We start from the raw sequence: 21,153 nt of genomic DNA, 5'->3' as shown, positions 1-21,153 counted from the left end.
TGGACTGTAGGTTAAGATGCCAGTTAAAATGTCACATCCCACATCATACTACCTAGGTGTGACTCCCAGATTCAGCTCCTGATTTCAGCTTCCTGCTAATACAGACCTTGGGAAGCAGTGGTAATGGTGTAAGTAGTTGAATCCTTGCCACCCACAAAGGAGACTCCGGTTGAGCTCCTGCTCTCAGCTTTGGTAAACCAGCCATTGCATGCATTTGGGGAGTGAACCAGTGAACCAACAGATGGGAGCTTACTTTTTCTGTCTCCCCCTATCTCTTTCTCTTCCTCTCTCAAATACATAAACAAAAATTAATATATTTTTATTTTCATTTTCTATTTATGTTATTCCTATTGCTAACTTGTGAAGTTACTGATAAAGTGCTAGATAGAAAATGTAAATTCGTGAAGAGAAAAATGTCACTGTGTTCTAGAGAAGGCTGAATTTGGGGGGAAATTAATTCTTATATAGAATTATTATAAACTCAATGGTGCAAAAAAAGTATCAATAATATTAGCCTTCTATGCATGCTTCATTGTTATTCTCACTTTGCAGCTGAGGTAACAAAGCCAGAGAGAGGTTTAAGACACTTCTCAAGGTTGAGGAACTACCAGTAACAGAGCTGAGATTCAAATTTAGTAATCTAACTCCTGAGAATCGTGTCCTAACCATAATACTTAAGACTTCTTAAGTCAAAAAGCAATCTTTCTACATTCTCAATTTGTTTCTGTTGTTTTACATAATCTTTTGAGAGAAATTGACCAAATCTTGGAAACTCACATGTTCCTTAGAATACATCTCCTTGTCATCCTGATAGGAGTGAATTTTTCTCTGGGCAGTTTATAACCCAACCTTCAAGAATAATAGACTCCTTGTGCCTCAGTCACATTTTACAGTCCCAGTAATATAGCATAGCCTTTGTGAATGTAGATTTGTTAATCGGGTGAAACAAAAAGAATGCTGTGTACTGAAAATTAACAAGTGGGTTCTGTATTCCCCTGCACTTGCTCTAGTATCATAGAGCAAGTGATTTGGGTATGTTTCAGGAAAAAGTTTTCTAAGATTGTTCACATAATCCACCCAATTCTTGTACATCCCCAAACACCATCTAAAGAAGGCATATATTCTGACTTTAAAATAATACTTTCAGTGTAACTCACAAGAAAGCTTATTGTATGAAAGATAACTATTTATTATGATACTCATGTTAAATGGCCCATTTGCTCAATTATTTATTTATTAATAAAATTCGTCAATAAGCATCTTTGAATAAACAGTGTATGATGCTGAATACAGGAAGTAAAGATCCAATTGAGATATGATCTTATAAAAATATAAAAATTATTATACACAAATTCAAAAGATAAATAATAAGTTAAGAAAAAATTAGGACAAATTTAGAACTGATAAAGTCTAATTTCTATGACATACATAAAATTTTTATCACTCAATAGGATAAGGCAATGACTTGAGAAAGCCATTAGCAGAAAACATAATATAAATAACCAATAAATATACCTCATACATAATTTAACTGAAAACTATACATACAACTTTACCACCCTTTGTAAGACTGGCAAAATTATTACTTTATTTTCCACTTTAGCGGAAAATGACTCATGACACTGTACAATGTTACAACATTTAGAAAAAATGGCTTCTTGTTTGTTGCACAGTGGGAAAAATAAACCATAAACACCAAATGAACAAAACACAAGAGTCCCTTCTTACAGATGACATCTTTGTATATAAAATTCGATATACATTTATAAACATTACTCAAATTAAAAGTTAACAATTGGATTACCTCTGACTTGCAGATTTAGTGCTTTAGTCATAGCCAAATTTAGGAGCTACAGTGTTGGTGTTATAATCCAAGCAAGTCTCAATAAAGTTTTGGAAAGCTATGATCTACACGATTATCAACAAGAAGGAAGACCCTCCCACCCCAGGCTACAAACCTGTAGCTATTAATAGAACCAGTCCCCAGTCCCTGCAGAAGTTGTAGCAGCCTAATTTTCAATGTCTCAAGCCAAAGGATCATACAGTTTCAGTGGACTGAAGGGAATCCTCCAAGTAAGAAATGGCAAGGCTTAAACAAAGACATGAGCACATGCTATGCTTGAAAGAAGATAGAATTGGAGGCCAGCCAGTATTGTGGCATAGCAGGTAAAGCTGCTGCCTGTGAAATTAACATCCAATATGGGCTGTTCTACATCTGATCCAGCTCCCTGCTGGGAAAGCAGTAGAGGATGGACCAAGTGTTGGGTTCTGTACCACCCATTTAGGAGATCTGGAAGAAGCTCCTGACCCCTGGATATTAGCCCAGCCCACCTCTGGCCATTATAGCCACCTTGAGAGTGAACTAGCAGATGGAATCAATCAATCTCTCTCTCTCTTTCTCTCTCTTTCCTGTCCCCAACCCCGTAACTCAATTTTCAAATAAATAAATAAATCTTAAAAAAAAAAAACAAAACAAGGAAGATAGAATTAAGAGACTCAAGGCTTTAGATACCATAGGGATTTGGGGTACCACAGAAGTACCTAGATGATTCTCAACATTCTGAGTTGGAAAACTGGATGGTACTATACAATGAACTCTTGGCAACATTGCTTTGAAGTTTTACTCTTAAGCTAGAACACCTGAGTTTGACTCTAGACTCTATTGCATATTAGTTGTGTGACTCAAAATAATTAACTTCTTGTTGCCTCAATTTCCTCATCTCTAATACAGGAATAATAAAAGTGCCAACTTCATAGGGTGGAGAGAAAGAATAACTTAGTATCTTAGTGGTTGGAATCATAGTGCTCAGAACAGTGTTTGATACGCTTGTTCATTCTCTCTCAGTCATCATTCTCAAAAACATCAACATCAATACTAACCAGTCCTTAAACTTACCCTCAGAGTGAGTAATTGGCTTACTTAACCTGTGGTTCCTTCATTAATTCTCTATTTAATTGCTATTACATTTTACCATATCAACTTGCTTCACAAATTAAATGACAAGTTGGTAGTTATTATACAATAAGGGTTAAAAAATATGGATCCTGGGATGGATGATCTCACTTCCCTACTAATGTGGCACCTGAAAGGCAGCAGGGGATGTCTTAATTAGTTGTATCTCTGTCATCCCTGTGGGAGACCCAGTTTGAATTCCCAACTCACAGACATTTGGGGAGTGAACCAACAGATGGGAGCTCTCTCTGTGATTTCATTCTCTCTTCCTCCTTTTTGGCTAATCAGATAAATAAATAATTTTTCAAAATAGAATCTAGAGTTAGGCAGACTTTCTGATACATCTTTCTGATACAATCTACTAGTTATGAAACACATAAATAAGTGATGTATCTGTTTGACACTTCTGCATATCTTATATCCAGTTTTGTTCTACAGTTATTTTTAAGGAAGTTAGTATAGCAAACAGTTTTGCAAATTGTAGACAGTATCTCCATTTGGTATATTTTTTCCTTGACCATTTTTTCCTTGACCAACTCAAATCAAACGTTGGGCAGGTTGCTAGTAGCCTCTTATAAGACTGGGGTTTTTCTAAGCTTAGGGTTCCTCAGTACTGACACAAATGCAGTATTTGAAGCATTCACTAGTCCAACTCTTTATTGACCTCAAGCAACTTGAGGGGCAAGGAAGCATGAGCCCCATGCTGCCTGATATGGCATTAGTAATAAAGTCATTTGCCTCTGACCCGGGAATCTTATGTCTTCTGCTGGCATCTATTAATCTGTAGCAAACTAACTTGTTATGTTGCAAATAAAGTAAAATCTCAGAGTCTTAATAGTTCCTAGTAATAACCTCTCTAGAACTATCCAACATGGGAAGTGACATACACAGCAGACTCATAGAATGGCAAATGTCCTAAACAGCACTCTGGCCCCAGAATCAGCCCTTAAGGCATTCGGATCTGGCTAAAAAGCCAATAAGAGTTTCTTAGGCATGGAAAGCCAAGACACTATGGCAAAAAAATGACCTAAATGAAAGATCTCTGTGAGTGAGATCCCAGTAGAAAGAACAGGCCATCAAAGAAGGAGGTAACTTTCTCTGAAGGGAGGAGAGAACTTCCACTTTGATTACACCCTTGTCTAAGTAAGGTCAGAGTTTGTGAACTCAAGAGGCTTCTATAACCTTGGCAGCTCATGACAAGAGACTCCAGTGATTACTGACGTCATAAATAAGAGTGTCAATTGTTAAATCAACAACAGGAGTCATTGTGCGCTTAGTCCCCATGTAAGATCTCTATCCTTAATGTGTTGTACTATGAGAATTAATGGTAAAACTAGTCTTCAAACAGTACATTATACTTTATGAGTCTGTGTAGGTGTAAAGTGTTGAAATCTTTACTTAGTATATACTAACTTGATCTTTCATATATAAAGATAATTAAAAATGAATCTTAATGAAGAATGGGATGGGAGAGGGAGTAGGAGATGAGATGAGAAATCTGCAATATGTCCAGAGTCACACAGTTACATAGATGGTCAATATTTATTATTCTCCAATATTAATTTTCAGTGAAAAGTTTACAAAAAAGTATTGGACAGAAAATAGGATAAATGATGGCTCTAAGATCTGGCAAATGATGACTGAAATACAGTGTGCACTAATGAAAACAAACTTCTACCACCAATATGTGCCAGGGAATCTCAGCTCCAACTTGTCCTCATTGCTACAACTTGGCTGAAATATTTAATCTCACCAAATCTCAATCTATTCACTTCCCTAATGGGGTTCAGACCATCCCCCTTTCTTTAATGAATTGCAGCTGTGATGAGTATTATTATTACAGAATAACTAGTAAATTCCTCCTTCAGAAACTAATAAAAAACACTGAGGGATATTTATGATTAATTCCCAAAAGAATATAAAACATTATAATGTTCATATTACATTTATCAAATATATCACTATAGAACTTAAACTCTGCCTTCACAAAAACTCTAGATGCTGAAATCTCCTTTGAGTAGGCTTTTACAACTCAGTGTCAGTCTTCAATAACCACTTACCTGTAACAAAAAGTCAAAAAGTGCCATCTTGGACCACTCGTGGTGATGGATTTCAGTACAGCCCCATTCAGGTTTCGGTACTCGGCCATTCTGCCAGCACTTCTGCTTCAGTAACTGCTGGTAAGATCCCCAGGTGAGCTTAACAGAAGAATGGGTGTCATTACTTGCTGGAGATAAAGAAGAGTCCCAGAGAATGATGGGACATGGGCGGCCATCTAAAGAATCAGAAGAACAAATACACTTTCAGCATGACATGGACTCCAAGGGTTACACTTCAGCAGGCACTTGAATCTTTCAGTCTTACTCTGTCACCTGTCCATGCAAGAGTTTGATTAGAAGATATTTTATGGACCATTTGTCTACTGAGATTTCAATGCATTCATACTTCAATTATGCTTCCAGTCTTATAAAGTGAAAAGTTATTGTTAGGCAATGAAAAAAAAATTAAATGAAATACTTTATAGATGTGGCAGGAATAGGCTACTAACCACTAATAACAACCTCCTCTGGTTAATGTGGTTTTATTCCACATCTAAAAGCAGCCACCACAAAAAAGTAAAGAATCCAGACATTTATAATTGTCTATTGAATGTCTGAGTGGAGTTCTTCTCTATTTGTAATAACAACTGTCTGATTCCAGAGGCCATATTATGATGTCAGGAAGAAAAAGCATTTTTAGAAGGCACAGATTTTTTTTTTTTTTTTTTTTTTTTGTTTTTGTTTTTTTTTTTTTTTAACTTTTATTTAATGAATATACGTTTCCAAAGTACGAATAATGGATTACTATGGCTTCCCCCCCATACCGTCCCTCCCACCCACAACCCTCCCCTTTCCCACTCCCTCTCCCCTTCCATTCACATCAAGATTCATTTTCGATTATCTTAATATACAGAAGATCAGCTTAGTATACATTAAGTAAGGATTTCAACAGTTTGCTCCCACACAGAAACATAAAGTGAAAAATAATAGATGATTTTTTTTAATGATGATGAAATCAGATCAGACCTATTGTCATGTTTAATCCCAGTGAGAGTCAAGTTGGGAGTTGATAGTTTCTATTCTTTTCTTTTTTTTTTGTACCTTTCTCTGAAGGGAGGAGAGAACCTCCATTTTGACTATGACCTTGTCTAAACAAGATAAGAGTCGGAGAACTCAAGGGGCTTCCATAGCCTTGGAAACTCATGACTGGAGCATAGGGAGATTACTGATGCCATAGACAGGAGTGTCAATAGGTAAAGTCAACAACAGGAGTCACTGTGCACTTACTCCTCATGTAGGATCTCTGTCATTAATGTGCTGTGCATTGAGATTTAATGCTATAACGAGTACTCAAATAATATATTTCACTTTGTGTTTCTATGGGGGTGCAAACTGTCGAAATCTTTACTTAATGCATACTAAACTGATCCTCTGTAAAAAAAAAAAAAAAAAAAAAAGAAGGCACAGATTTTAAAGTGAAATTGTATGGTTTGCACAGATCACTGTAATCTCCAAAGAAGGGGAAACAGTAGCAAGTTTTTTTTGGCCTTTTTTGTTTCTTTTCAGATAAAAACCACGCAAGCACAATAGTGCTCTTAGTAATGGACCAGCGTTCTGTTCTTGGTAATGGACCACTCATTTGCACACATCCTCATAAAATAAGTCAACTGCATGTGTATAGTTGATTTCTAAAAAAAAAAATCTGTCACTCAAAATTGTTTCAGTCTCACTCTTGTTAGTTTAGAAATGCAATTTCTTTCATTGCTAAACTGGGTAAAGTATGATGAGCCCCAGTGAAGTCATTATAAACAAGGAAGACCATGATCCAAGCACATTAAACAACACTTCAAGCTGGAAGCCAATAATATGACTCCCAAGCCCCTCTTTCTGCCAAATAAAGTCACAGAGAGATGGTGTTCAACTGCTTTGCTTATGACTTAAAAATCAGAATAATGCTTTTAAAAAAAAAGAAATTGCAAAGATTTGAAAAATCTCACTTAACTCATTCTTAACAGGTCTGAGCAATGGAAGCCTCTAAGTAATGACTGGAATGTGCAGACATGCCACAAAAATTCTTCAAACACCTTTAAATGACTTCAGATGTTCTCAATCGATACCTTTATTCCCAGTTTGTTCACAACATTTATTTTGCCACCTGGCTTGCTGGCCTTTTTGTAGACTTATTTCCATTCTTTCCTACAGCAAACAGTCATCTTCCCTCACCATTCCTGAACTGGGTGTCACACAAGCCACAATAATTTTAATAGCATTCATTTAATCATTGTCATCACTTGTATTTTAGTTTTGTTTGAAAGGAAAATCTCCTCCTTGCAATTTAGACCTGGGCATGTAGAAAATCCTTTGGATTGTGGAAAATATGCCAGGGACATTGACATACAATTCAGAGAGAAGAAGAGAAAGAAACATGAGCCCTAAGTGAAAACCAAGCAAAAGACTTCATTCATAATATTATTTCTTTCCTTTCTATTGCTTTTTACTAAATGATTTGGGGCTGCTGAGAACCCATTATCTTTTAAGCATAAGCCCATTTCAAATGTTCCTAATGCAAATACTCTGCCAATTGAAAAAGGAAAAAAAAAAAACACAAAAGCAGAACCTTGTGAAGAGGCAGACATGTCTGGACCAATGTAACCGAATACAAAGACAAAACAAGCCTGCTTTCAAAGGCATGCACTTGAGCTGTCCAAAGAAAAACACCAAGAAGTTCCATCTATCAGTGCCTTTGGACCAAAGTTAGACACAAATAGCACTTTGCATTCTTAGGACTAGGAAGTATTCAGAGAGTTGAAACCTAATGCTGACCTTTAACAACACAAATCAATGCAGGACAGGGCAGTGAGTCCTCAACAATTCACACAAGGCCCTCCCAGGAGCAAGGGAATGAGCCACAGAAAGAACTGAAACTTTCTGGGCTGTTTTTCAGAAGAAATTTCTTTAGAAACACTTGCTTCTTATTGTGAAAGTAATTAAAAGTAAACCCACTAATTTTAGGAAATGTAGGTAAACATACAAATGTATAGGGAAAACAACAACATAACAAAAATCATATATAATCTCATATCCCAGTAATATGTTCTATTATTTATTTTCTTCCAGAAGTTTTCTATTGCTTTCTTTAAAAAAAAAAGATTTTTTTATTATTATTTTTTTTGACAGGCAGAGTGGACAGTGAGAGAGAGAGAGACAGAGAGAAAGGTCTTCCTTTTACCGTTGGTTCACCCTCCAATGGCTGCTGCGGCCGGCGTGCTGCGACTGTCGCACCACGCTGATCTGAAGCCAGGAGCCAGGTGCTTCTCCTGGTCTCCCATGTGGGTGCAGGGCCCAAGCACGTGGGCCATCCTCCACTGCACTCCTTGGCCACAGCAGAGAGCTGGACTGGAAGAGGGGCAACCGGGACAGAATCTGGCGCCCCGACCGGGACTAGAACCCGGGGTGCCAGTGCTGCAGGCGGAGGATTAGCCTAGTGAGCTGCGACGCTGGCCAAAAAAAAAGATTTATTTATTTATTTGAAAGATAGAGTTACAGAGAGAGGGAGAATGGGAGAGACAGAGAAATCTTCCATTCACTGGTTCATTCCTCAAATGGTCGCAACAGCCAGGGCTGGGCCAGGCTAAAGCCAGGAGCCAGGAGTTTCTTAAAGGTCTCCCATGTGGGTGCAGGGGCTCAAAGACTTGGGCCACCTGCCATTGCTTTCCCAAGCAAATTAACCAGAAGCTGGATAGAAGTGGAGCAGCTGGGACTCAAACTGGCGCAAATATGGGATGCTGGCGTCACAGACAGCAGCTTTACTCATCACTACACCACATGCCAGCCACTCCTTCACTTTCTCTCTCACCTGAATATGTTCACTGATTTTTAGAATTTTTTAATAAGTTGTTATACACTTTTTGAATTCTGGTTACACCACTGCTTAGCTTAGTGATATTAGACAAGTTATATAACCTCCGTTAACCTTGTTTTTCCTTTTTTGTAAAATGAGCGTGATAGTGTGCCTTTCTAAACTGACTGAGTTAGGTTTAAATGTGATTACATATTTAAAGTTCTCAACCTGGAGCAGATGTTAGCAGAGCAGGCAGGATAGCCACATCCCCCATCAGAGTACCTGGGTTCAATTCTCAGCTCCAACTCCTGACTCCAGCTTCTTACCAATGCAGACCTCTGGAGTTAGCAATGATGGCTCAAGTAGTTGGGTTCATGTCACCCATTTGGAAGACCTAGATTATATACATGGTTCTTGGCTCCAGTCTCAGCCCAGCCCCAGCCATTGGAGGCATTTGGGGAGTGAATCAGCAGAACAAAGTACTCGTTCCATCTCTCTAACTCCACCTTTTTTTTTTTTAAAGATTTATTTATTTATTTAAAAGTCAGAGTTATACAGAGAGAGAAGGAGATGCAGAGAGAGAAAGAGGTTTTCCATCCACTGGTTTACTCCCCAGATGGCCGCAAGAGCTGGTGCTACGCCAATCTGAAGCCAGGAGCCAGGAACTTCCTCAGGGTCTCCCACACGGGTGCAGGGGCCCAAGGACGGGCCATCTTCTACTGCCATTCCAGGCCACAGCAGAGAGCTGGATCAGAAGTGGAGCGGCTGGGTCTTGAACTAGCGTCCTCATGGGATGCCGGCACTGCTGCAGTGACCTAACCCGCTACACCACAGTGCCAGCCTCAGTCTAACTCTATCTCTATCCCTCAAATAAATAAATTAAAAAAAGAATGAAAATGAAAATGATTAAAATTATCAACTGGTACCTATTGTGAATGTGTACCCGAGAGATTTTGCTATACATTACTATCAGGGGTAAGGAGCTAAAATTAGGCAAAGAAAACAATAATTGGACATCATTCTCTATACAGTTTTTCATAATTAATTCACCAAATATTATACCATAAGCATTTCTCCTATAATTAAATATTTTAAGAGTGCAACTGTGTGATGCAATAATCTAGCCCAGTGCTCAGCAAATATTGTAAATGGCCAGAAGTACGTATTTTAAACTGGGGGCAGGGACATAGACCTATTCAACTATACAACTGTCAGTTTAGTCACAGCATGAAAGCCTCCACAGACCTATATACATAATTGGTAGTGACTATTCCAATCAAAATTTATTATGACCTGAATTGTGAATTTCACAAGGTTTTCAAGACCCATCATAACAGTATTATTGTTTCTATTTTTTCAGCCATTTGTAATTACAGAAACCATTTTAGTTTACAAAATAAAATCAAGAAGTGAGCCACCTTTGTCCCATGAGCTATAATTATGTCAATCTCTAATCCACACTTTTAGAATACTATATTGCATTTGCCATTTCTATATTTTAGATCATCAAGTATTTTTTGAAAGATAAATTTTCTATTCTGGTCATAAAAATTATTTTCAAACTGTCAAAGGCAGCACTCAATTGGTAGAAATGACAGGTTTTCCATTAATATCCTATGTTATTTTGTATCTCCACCCATGTTCCTGTACCAGAATATTTTGAATGCTAGCAGATGAAGATGTTCTTTCCTGCCCTGGCAGAATAAATTACCTCTGAGAAAGAGTTTTCCAAAGCAAGACAAGGCAGCAAGTGAGCCTTAAGGACCAGGCTGAGTGAGTGGTGGAGGCCGTAATTCCTTCCTGCTGCCTGTGAGTGCATGTGACCCTTGCAGATCTCAAAGCAATGCATTACTACTGTGAGAATTTCACTTTTTATAAAATATGGTTTGGATGGAATTAAATGAACATTGATAGATCTTGAGGGGTGACAGAAAAATAGCCTCTGAAAACAGGAAACTGGTTAAGGCAACTTACCCTGAAATGTTTCAGAGACGAGCAGCATTCATCTCCTTGCATTCAGGACTGTCAAAGTGATGCAGTGCCATGCTCTCTAGAGACATCTTAACAGTGAAGAGATAAAATTCTAACTGTCAGAACGGTGAGAAAGCAAGTTTTAAAAGATACGTGGGTGTTCGTGTGAAATAAAGGGTATATAGCTGTCTGTAAAAAAATGAGACTTGTCACTAAAACTTCTTTTTTCTGAAATCTGAATATCTCTCCTGAATTTTTATGTTTTCCCAAGTCCTTTTTAACTCAAAAAAAGCACAAAGAAGACATTCTTCTGAGAAAATAAACATGAAGTTTCATAAAAAATGAATGTCTTACCCAATCTGTTTTGTCTACATTTATTAAATGTCCTTCACTTTGAACCTTGCCTGACTCATTTTGTTGAACTATAGGTGAATACTAAGAAGGCTGGGTGGAGTATTGAATGTTTGCATGTATTTGTCATTGAGCAAAAATAAGTAAAAATGTCTAGAGATCTGAAATCAAAAGTCCTTTCTAGCCCATGGGCCAAGTTCCAAGACTTCTTGTGAACAAGACAAAAAGGAAGTGACAGTCCTTTTTAGAGCCCTTAATTAAAATGACTACAAAACCCACTGCAGAACACAAGAGCCAGCCAAAACTTGAGGAGCATCTTTGTCAGGAGAAACAACTTCTGTTGGGCTCTATTGCAAGTGACAGCAATACACTGAATGAAAATCTTTAGCTGCATCTTCAATTGAAAGAGGCAATAATTGATGTTGCTGCAACTCCAATAATATTGTAGCAGGTGTTTAGTAGACACAGATCCCTTAAGTACTGTCAGCTCTATTTTTCTACAGTGCTTGACACTAGGATTTTGGCAATGAAAAATATTAGACTAAAGTGAGAAAGCAGGTAAGATTTCCTGAATTGAAGTTAATGAATGTTGGTGACGTTGGTAAATATGAACAAGAACTGAACGGGAAAGTGGGACCTGGGACAGTCTTGCAGGAGGAGAGAGTTTGAAGGGCTAGATGAAATTTTACAATTGTTCAGGAATTCAGGGGCTGTTAATCCACTTGTTCATTAAACAAGTATTTACAAGTGCCTCTTTATTGTCAGGATCTATTTTGTTCCTGAGTTTCAGACAAAAGGAATTTGAACAGGGGTGTACTGAAAATGTAGGCAATCCCAGGCAAGAGCTTAGAGTTTAGCAGAAACAGACAAGCACACACCCTAGGTTTGCCAGTTGCACAAGTGTTTTAAAGGGAAGAAATGAAGAACCTCAATAAAGACTGAGATCCTGGCATAAAATCAAGCGATAACAACCACTGTTTCCCAGGGATAATATTGAAATGCTACAGTTAATATGTGGTGAGTTGCCATGGTTGACAACATAGGGAACTTTTGCTGAAAGGGGACTGAGAGTGCTGTCCTGGTAAAGAGGAGAGTCACCACAAGTTGTTGAGTGGAATTCCCATGTCATTGCTAGTCTCTGTAACACTCAAACTATGTCCTTGAGGCAGCAAAGAACACCTTCCAAATCTGTCCCACAGAGCTATAGGACGATCCAAGGAAAAATTGAAAATATAGCACTGCAAATAATAAAAAAGAAAGAAACCAGTGAAGTTCTTATGAGTTAAAAGCAAGGGTGGGGATGAAAAGACAGGATTCTCTAGGTTCTGTACATACAGATTCTGGTGGCTGACTGAATTCTAGGTATAGGGACAGCTCATAGAAACAGACGTCTGTGCAAATTAGAATCACACTGAGCTATCACTTCACATTTATTAGAATGACTATTATCAAAAAGACAAAAAGTAACAAGTTTTGGTGAAGATATAGAGAAAAGGGTATGCTTCTGCACCATTGGTAGGAATATAAACTAGTATAGCTATTGTGGAAAACAATATGGCACTTTCACAGAAAACTAAAAATGAAATATTTGATGATCCCATTCTTAAGTATGTACTCAAAAGAATTGAAATCAGTGTGCCAAAGTGTTAACTGTACTACCAAGTTCATTGCAGCATCATTCACAATCGCCACACCATGGAAATAACCTGGGTATCCACCATCAGAAGAATGCATAAAGAGAATATGATATAGAGACAAAATGGAGTACTATTCAGCCCTTTAAAAATTAGATATGCTGTAAGTTGTGACCACATAAATAAACCTATAGGATACCATAGTAAGTGAAATAAGTTAGCCACACACACCTACACACAAACAATATACTGCATGATCTCACTTATACATAGACTCTAAAAAGGCTGAACTCACAGAACCTGAAAGTAGAATAATGGTTACTAGAGCATGGAAGAAGGGTGTGGATGGGGACAAGGGAGATGATCAAAGGGTACCAAGATCCAGTTAAACACGAGGAATAAGCTTTAGTGATTCAATGCACAGAATGTTGTCTATAATTAATAAAAATGCATTACACATTTCAAAATTTCTAGAGCAGTGTGTATTTTTAACAAATTTATTTATTTATTTGAAAGGCAGAGTTATAGAGAGGCAGAGGCAGAGACAGTGAGTGATAGGTCTTCCATCCACTGCTTCACTCCCCAGATGGCTGCAACAGCCAGAGCTGGGCCAATCCAAAGTCAGGAACCAGGAGATTTCTCTGGTTCTCCCAAGCAGGTGCAGGGGCCCAAGGACCCAAGCCATCTTCCACTGATTTCCCAGGCCACAGCAGAGAGCCAGAATAGAAGTGGAGCAGCCAAGACTCGAACCAGCCCCAATATGGGATGCTGACACAGCAGTTGGCAGTTTTACCTTCTATGCCACAGCACCGACTCCATAGAACATTATATTTTAAATGTTTTTTCAAGAAAGCCAATAAGTATGTGAAGCAATGGCTCTAATCAGCCTGATCAACTGCTCCATATTAATATGAAGTGAAACATCATATTGTTCTCAATAGTAGTAATCATACAATTATTGCTTGTCATCTATTTTTTTACTGAAAAATAAAATTAAATGATAAAAAGGAATACATTCCTGGAATATTTATAATATATTTTTTCAAACAAAAAAATTGATGTACTTATTTCCACATATCACTGGTTTTCATTTCACAGTTCATTTTCTGTAGGTTGCAATGAGTTAAAATAATTCCCAATTTTTCCCAAGAGTTAGCTCTATGTGACACTCAGGAAGCAGGAGGGAAGAATGTTTTATGACATTCCTCCTCGGGGATTACTTGGATTACTTAATCTAAATCATCAGTTCTACTTTAAAAACGAAGTATGTTTCTTTGTTCTTTTTGAACCTTTGAGTAATGAGCAGAAATTCTACTCACAATCTTCCCTGGACTTCCACTATTCCACTGTATTAATGGAAACTCCTAACCCTTTCCTGTTTCTATATTCCATTAAAAAAAAAAAAAAAAGAATCAAATTTGACTCCATTGGGTGGTGATGATGTGGTTATTGTTCCAGCTTCCACAATCACATTTTGCAAATGAAGTCTTAGTAACATCAGGGTGACCCAGTCCTGGGTAATTTAATGTTTATTAATATAGCTAAAGGAGCCATGAATGTCTTACCTTGTTACAATGCAAAGTCCATTTTACACTCCCCTTTATCACACTCTACAGAGATTCCTCATCATCCACAAGATAGTCCACACTCCTTACATGACATAAAAAGCACATACTCTCCACTCCTCAGTTTTATCTCACTTTGCCCCCCCCCCATTATGATATCCCATTTTTCAGAGCTATTTGTAATTTCCTGAGACTGCTGGCTCCATGCATTTCTCCACCTTTGTACACACACTCATCTCTCTGCCCAAGGTGACATTTTAAAAGTCAATTCTGGCTTTATCTCTTCTTTATAATTTCCCCATCCATCCCCGCTACAGGTATATTCCAGGTTAAAATGTCTTTCTCTGTACCTGCGGATACTACTTAATATCTACATTGAGGTTTTTAACCTTCTTGTATGGTATGTTAATTTAGCTTCACTTCCAAATTATCAGCTTTCAAAGAATAGGGACTATTTTTCATTCATCTTTGGTTCTCCAGCTCCTGATACAATGTCTAGCCCAATGCAAACATTCCGAATCAGTTATTTGGCAAAAGAATAAATAAACTTTTCAGAATACCCCAAGCTCATGTTCAGGTATAGTTAGCTCTCAGGTTCTAAGGAAATGGCAAGCGGGCTAGAAAAAAACTTTAGTTGGTGTTACATCCTAGCAAATTGGGAATTCTGTGTCCTCACTCTAACTAACTTAAAAGGAATAGAAAGAAACTTCAGAAACAGAGCCAGGGATGGGCAGAGGTTTCCATTACCTCAAACTGTTCAGCTTGGGCTCAACCACCCACTCCCAAACATCCAAGATCTGAGACACTGGAACAATGAAACACAACTGCCTGCCTCTTCCTCACCTCAGATTAATGTCAACAGAAGGGGAACAATGAAGGCATCATGACTACATTCAGGAATTAGAGTACAAGGCAGATGGAGAAAGCAGGTTGTAATCTGGATGTATGATGAACTAGGAAAGCCCCAGGCTACAATCACTAGAGTTTAACATGTGATGTGAAAGGGTGGCAGGTGACAGCAAAGCACAGGGTGAAAAACAAAGCTGTGGAGTCCTCTGACACATGTCTGCATCACAGCCCTACTGAGGACAACCTGTGGGCTTTCAGGGGACATGCAATATTCTCTGAGCCTTGGTTTCCTCTCAGAAAATTTCTATAGAAATATCTGACATATAGGGATGTTCTGAAATTTAATGGGATAATGAATGTAAAGTGCCCAACACATCACAAAAAAAAAAAAAAAAAAAGATATTGCTATTACCCACTATAGACCCCAAGGACTTTCCATAGATAAAAATTTTAGATTCCCATTAATTTGGTTCAAGGAAACACCAATCTAGATAAATAAACTAATAAAATCAAAAGAAACATAGCACAGAGGAATAAATCAGCTCATAAATTGAATGACAATGAAAGTATCCTTTTTTAAAAAAAAGGGTTTTTTATTATTTGAAAAGCAGAAATACAGAGATGGAGAGAGAGAGAGAGAGGGAGAGAGAGAGAGAGAGATCTTCCATCTGCTAGTTTACTCCCCAAATGACTACAACAGCTAGAGCTGGGCAGGTCCAAAGCCAGCAACCAGAAGTTTCTTCTGGGTCTCCCATGTTGGTGCAGGGGCCCAAGTACTCGGGCCATCTTCTGCTGCTTTCCTAGGCTCATTAGCAGGGAATTGGATTGGAAGTGGAATAGCTGGGTCTCGAACTGGTGCCCATATGGAATGCCAGCATGGCAGGCAGAGGCTTAACCTTTTTTGCCACAGTGCCGGCCCTAAAAGTAGTATCTATGAGGGCTACTATGTGTTAGGCATTGTTATTTTTCATTCATATCAACTCAATTCTCAAGCCAACTCTAAGGTGAGTACTATTATCATTATTTTTATTTTCAGAAGCCCTATTATACTAATGAAAATAGAATAAGTAACTTATCCCCAGTTCACAGGACAGGTCTTCACACATAAAATTAAATAGCATTTAAATGAATTAATTACAACTGAATTAGACTGAAGTTATAGTGTTTACCCAACAATGGAGGTAGGAAGGGTCTGTCTAGCCCTACTGTACCTGTGTGTCTCTGAGAACAACCCAGAGGCAGCAGCATATTTGGTCCCAATGGAGAACGCAAGGCCTTGAATTCAGGAAGGTGCTGATTGAACCAAGAAACCTGGAACAGAAGGATTTTTTCCAGGCTATCAAACTTGTGCATGACCCCCTAGTGTCAACTCCTCTATGACATGGATTCTTGACTGTTCTCTTCATTGATGCAACTGGAATAACCAGGAGAGTAGATGGGGCATACTTTATGAATAGCCATTAAAGGAAACAGCTAAACCATGATCTTGTAGAAGAGATCTTGCATGGGGCTAAGGGACATGGGTCTTTTATGCAGTGAGTACTGAAGCAGCTATTCATCACCTCATCTATCCCAGCCATGTGTCGGATCAAGGGACAAATTCCAACAGCGCAGCAGGGAAGGTTGCCTGGTCCCCTCAGTTTGCCTGGGAAGGTATGTAGTGAGCAAACAAAAGGATGCTAAAGCACAGCGCTGCTTAGAGCCCAGCTCAGTAAACTTTTGTTCACTGGTGAATGAATGTATTAAGCTGACCAGTTCAATTTGATTGCTAAAGAAATAGCCTCAGGGCCTTTCTAATAAAGAACACAGTATGCTTCCAGTCTGGACTTTAAAAAATAAGACATAATTAGTTGCCCCCAAATAAAAATTTTAAGGAAGTTTGCAGGTACATCAAAGATTGTTTACGATTTAGAAGCAAGAAAGTTTCCAAATTGTAGGGGTATCAAGGTTATTCTCAAAACTCTCAGCACAGCCACTCTGTCACCTCAGAGCCTGACTCAATAGAAAATGCAAAGCTGCTGTCCCTGTGCCTAGGCTACTGTGCCATCCAACAGAACTCACAGCGCTACATGGACTTAAGAAATGGAAAATGCACATGCTATCTCTCCTATTCTATAATAAGAAGAGGCAATGCAAGTTGCAAAACAATGAGCAACTTGAGATCCACAATGAATTTAAATGGAAGTTTGTGGGGTGCCTGCAGTTCGTCATCTAAGCAGCCTTGACACACAGAATTCCTGGAACTAGGCTACCTTAATTCAGTATGACAGCTCTGTGGCAATAAAGCAGCATCCTAAAAAAAAAGCATGCATAATGCATCTTCCATGCTGGGCATGAAAAATAGTACAGTGCTTAAATGCTACCAAAATGGTGCCCCTAAGATCCATTCACAAGGGAAGCTCTGGCAAAACTCCTAAATCAAAGATCATGGAAAGGTACTGCATTTTCTTTTCTTATGCACTTGACTTCTTCATGGATGTAGTGATCTTTGTTTTCTCCTGGATACATACATTAAAATATATTTTTTAATTATTCAAGAGTATCAGTACCATCACACAAGTGTCTGGTGAACTTGGAAAAAAATAAACACCGTGTGCTGTCTATTTTCATATATAAAATGTTTTTAGTAAACAAGAAAATCTGGTTAATCTTGAAGCTTTGAGTTGCATTAAAAAAAAACTGATTGGGAGAACATTTAGCTTGGTGGTTAAAATGCCATTTTTGGATGCATAGGAGTACTGGTTTTAATTCCCAGATCCACTTACAATTCCAGCTTCCTCTTGATGTACACCCTGAGAGGCAGCAGGTAATGGCTCAAATGCATGCATTCCTGCATATGGGAGACCTGGATTGAATTCCTGGCTCCTGGCTTCAGTCCAGTTCAGGTCTGTCTGTTGCAGGCATTTGGAGAGTAAATCAGCAGAAAAGAGTTCCGTCTCCCTCTGCTTCTCTGTCTTTCAAAGAAATAAAATAAATATATTTTAAAAATATAAAACTTCTGTGAGAGGGGTATTTGGCGTAGAGATTAAAGTGTCAGTTAGGATGGTTCTGTCCTACATTCAAGTACCTGGGTTTGATTCCTGACTCAAGTACCAGCCTGCAGCTTCCTGCTAATGCAGACCCTGGGAGGCAGTGGTTATGGTTCAAGTAGCTGGATTCCTGCCACCTGTGTGGGAGGCTCTCAGAATCAGGCTTTAGCTTACCAACTGTTGTGGACTTCTGAGGAGTAAAGCAGTAGATAGACTTGCTATCTCTCTCTGTCTCTCTCTCTCTGTCCCTCTCTCTCTCCTATTTCTGTCTTTCTCTTCTTTCTCTCTCCACCCTTCTTTTTCTCTCTCTCCCTCCTCTCTCTTTGCCTCTCAAATAAATACTTTTATTTTAAAAAATTGCAGCAATACAATGGTTTATCAGTATTTTTCTTGAGTAAAAGTATTATCAAAGTTACATTGTTGAACTAAAAAAATGAAATAAAATGGAAACATTGGCACAATGGTAAAATCAGAAAAATATTATAAAATTTTCACATTTTTGTTACTATCCCATAATCATACCAAGTTATATTTGAGACAAGCAGTATAGATTAACAGAGTCGATATTAGAGGTCATTAGTCTCCAAAAAAATAACTGGCTACAAATTCCAGTTCTGCTAACTAGCTGGGTAACTTACAGCAAATCTCATAACCTCACCAAGCTTCAGGATTACCCTACATTTATAATAGAAAATATGAAACAGATTGTGTAGGGTACATGATACTAAATTCCTTATTGACTCACAGTTGAAGATTTCATTATTACAAAAATGATTTAAAAAATAAGGTCCTTGGGTATTTTATTTCAATTCACTTTTGCACTTCCTACAGATATACATTGGATGAAAATCGGTCCTGGGATCATTGCTGGATGTTGTATTGCACTCTACTATTATCTCCCTACCTATTTGCAACCTTGTCCTTCCTCAAGTACACCCTTCTTGTTTTCTAGGATATCTTTGGAGTAACACCTCTCAAAAAATATCTGGTATGCAGTACAATACCAGTGAGTCCACTTAGTTCACATATATCTTTTTTTAAAAATTTATTTGAAAGTCAGAGTTAAGAGAAGCAAAGGCAGAGAGAGAGAGAGAGAGAGAGAGAGAGAGAAAGAGAGAGAGAGAGAGAAAGAGAGAGAGAGAGAGAGAGAGAGAGAAAGAGAGAGAGAGAGAGAGAGAGATCTTCCATCTGCTGGTTCATTCTCCAGATGGCCATAATGGCCGGAGCTGAGCCGATCCAAAGCCAGGAGCCAGAATCTTCTTCCAGGTCTCTCATGCAGGTACAGGAGCCCAAGGACTTGGGCCATTTTCTACTGCTTTCCCAGGTGTATTAATAGGAATCTGGATTGTAAGTGGAACAGCCGTGACTCAAACCAGTGTCTATATGGGATGCCAGCGCCACAGGCAGCAGCCTTTCCTGTTATGCTACAACAACAGCCCCTTCACACATATCTGTTAGTACTCAAGTAGAATCATCTATATTTCATTAAGCTATACAATCAAGAACTTGTTCTAGACTAAACTGGACTAGTGACTATACTTATTGAATCACCTAAAACACTTTTATCAATTTTGGAAACCATAAAGATGAGCATTACAGACAGTCCCCTGACTTACAATGGTCTGACTTACAACTTTTCCATTTTATGATATTTTAAAATTGATATGCATTCAGGAGAAACCATACTTTGAACACTGAATTCTGAGCTTTTCCTGGGCTAGCAGTAAGCAGTAGGATAGTCTCTTGTCAAGCTGGGTAGCTCCCAGTTAGCCACACAGTCATGAGAGTAACACAATGTATTGTTTAATCAATGATTATTTGGATACAGTTATTCAATAAATTATATGAGGTATTCAAAAATTCAATAAAAAGTACTATAGGCTAACATAAGTGCTCTAAAAATGCTTAAGGTTGGATAGGCTGAATTGTAATGTTTAGTAGTTAAGTGCATTAAAAGCATTTTCAACTTAATGATATTTTCAACTTATGATGAGTTTATTAGGAACTCTTTCTTAGGACTGAATCCGAAGACAGCTTCACCTGAAAATCTGAGGGCAAACTAGTCATTGAAATCATAGCACTTGACTGTCTGTTACATCTCCCTTACTATCTCACACTTCCTTTTCATATCCAGGCAATTTGCATGCCCTTGAGCAAGATACACAGTTACTCTGAGCTTGAATTCTCTGTTAAATGTCTATCATAGCAGTTCCAGGTTCTATAACACCTGGTGTACCTCATGGAATTTTTATAAGGATTTAATGAGATAATGTAAGCACAGTATTTAGAAAAGCAGCTGGTATATACTTGAACTAACATTCAGTAACTCTTAGCTATGGCAAAGGTTATTGTCTCCTTGAGTGAAAAGAGGCTGCCACTGCCTGGTTCTATGTATCATTGTATAAGTCATCTGTTTAACTATATTACATAACTAGTTATAATAGCAGGCTATGGTGATGGATGAAGAGGACATGCCTAGAAGACACTTAAAGGATTTGTTGAGCAAAGTAGATAGATGAAAGGAGAAGAGGCTTGGAAATTAGAATACAAGAGTTTGAATTCTTGCTGGACAAATAGCTCATTATATGGCTGTTAGAATCTTCTTACTTTCCTTATTCTCTAAATTGAGGTAAACAAATTTTGTCTACTCCATAGGATTCTTGGAAAGATTCACTGAGATAACCCAAATAGCAACATTCAACTTGCAAGACAGACTAGATGCTTTATTTAGACTAGACATGAATTTATTCTCACAGACATTAACCAAAAGTCAGAGAATAGAAACAATGGTTAAGGCAAATTACTTGTAAGATTTGCTGACTGTCCTGACGGTTGATGTACAATGTAATACTTTATCCATTTTAGTATTTTTTTTGTTCTAGTACCATTGGTTGAACTCTGTAATTAACACACAATTATTC

At 38.0% G+C, this 21,153-nt stretch overlaps 1 protein-coding gene across 4 annotated transcripts in view; it reads right to left on the bottom strand.

Moving 5' to 3' along the window:
• GASK1B (golgi associated kinase 1B) overlaps nucleotides 1-21,153 on the bottom strand; it is a 56,207-nt gene that overhangs the window by 27,355 nt on the left and 7,699 nt on the right. For all 4 annotated transcript variants that reach the window (XM_008267275.4, XM_070047175.1, XM_070047176.1 and 1 more), the window contains exon 3: nucleotides 5,014-5,228. In XM_008267275.4, the coding sequence (XP_008265497.2) occupies nucleotides 5,014-5,228 (215 nt within the window). The remainder of the gene's footprint in view (nucleotides 1-5,013; nucleotides 5,229-21,153) is intronic.

Source organism: Oryctolagus cuniculus, chromosome 8 (genome assembly GCF_964237555.1).
Source record: "Oryctolagus cuniculus chromosome 8, mOryCun1.1, whole genome shotgun sequence".
NCBI classification, from domain to species: Eukaryota; Metazoa; Chordata; class Mammalia; order Lagomorpha; family Leporidae; genus Oryctolagus; species Oryctolagus cuniculus.
The sequence above is the reverse complement of the archived record's forward strand: the minus strand, read 5'-3'. Positions and strand labels throughout refer to the sequence as shown.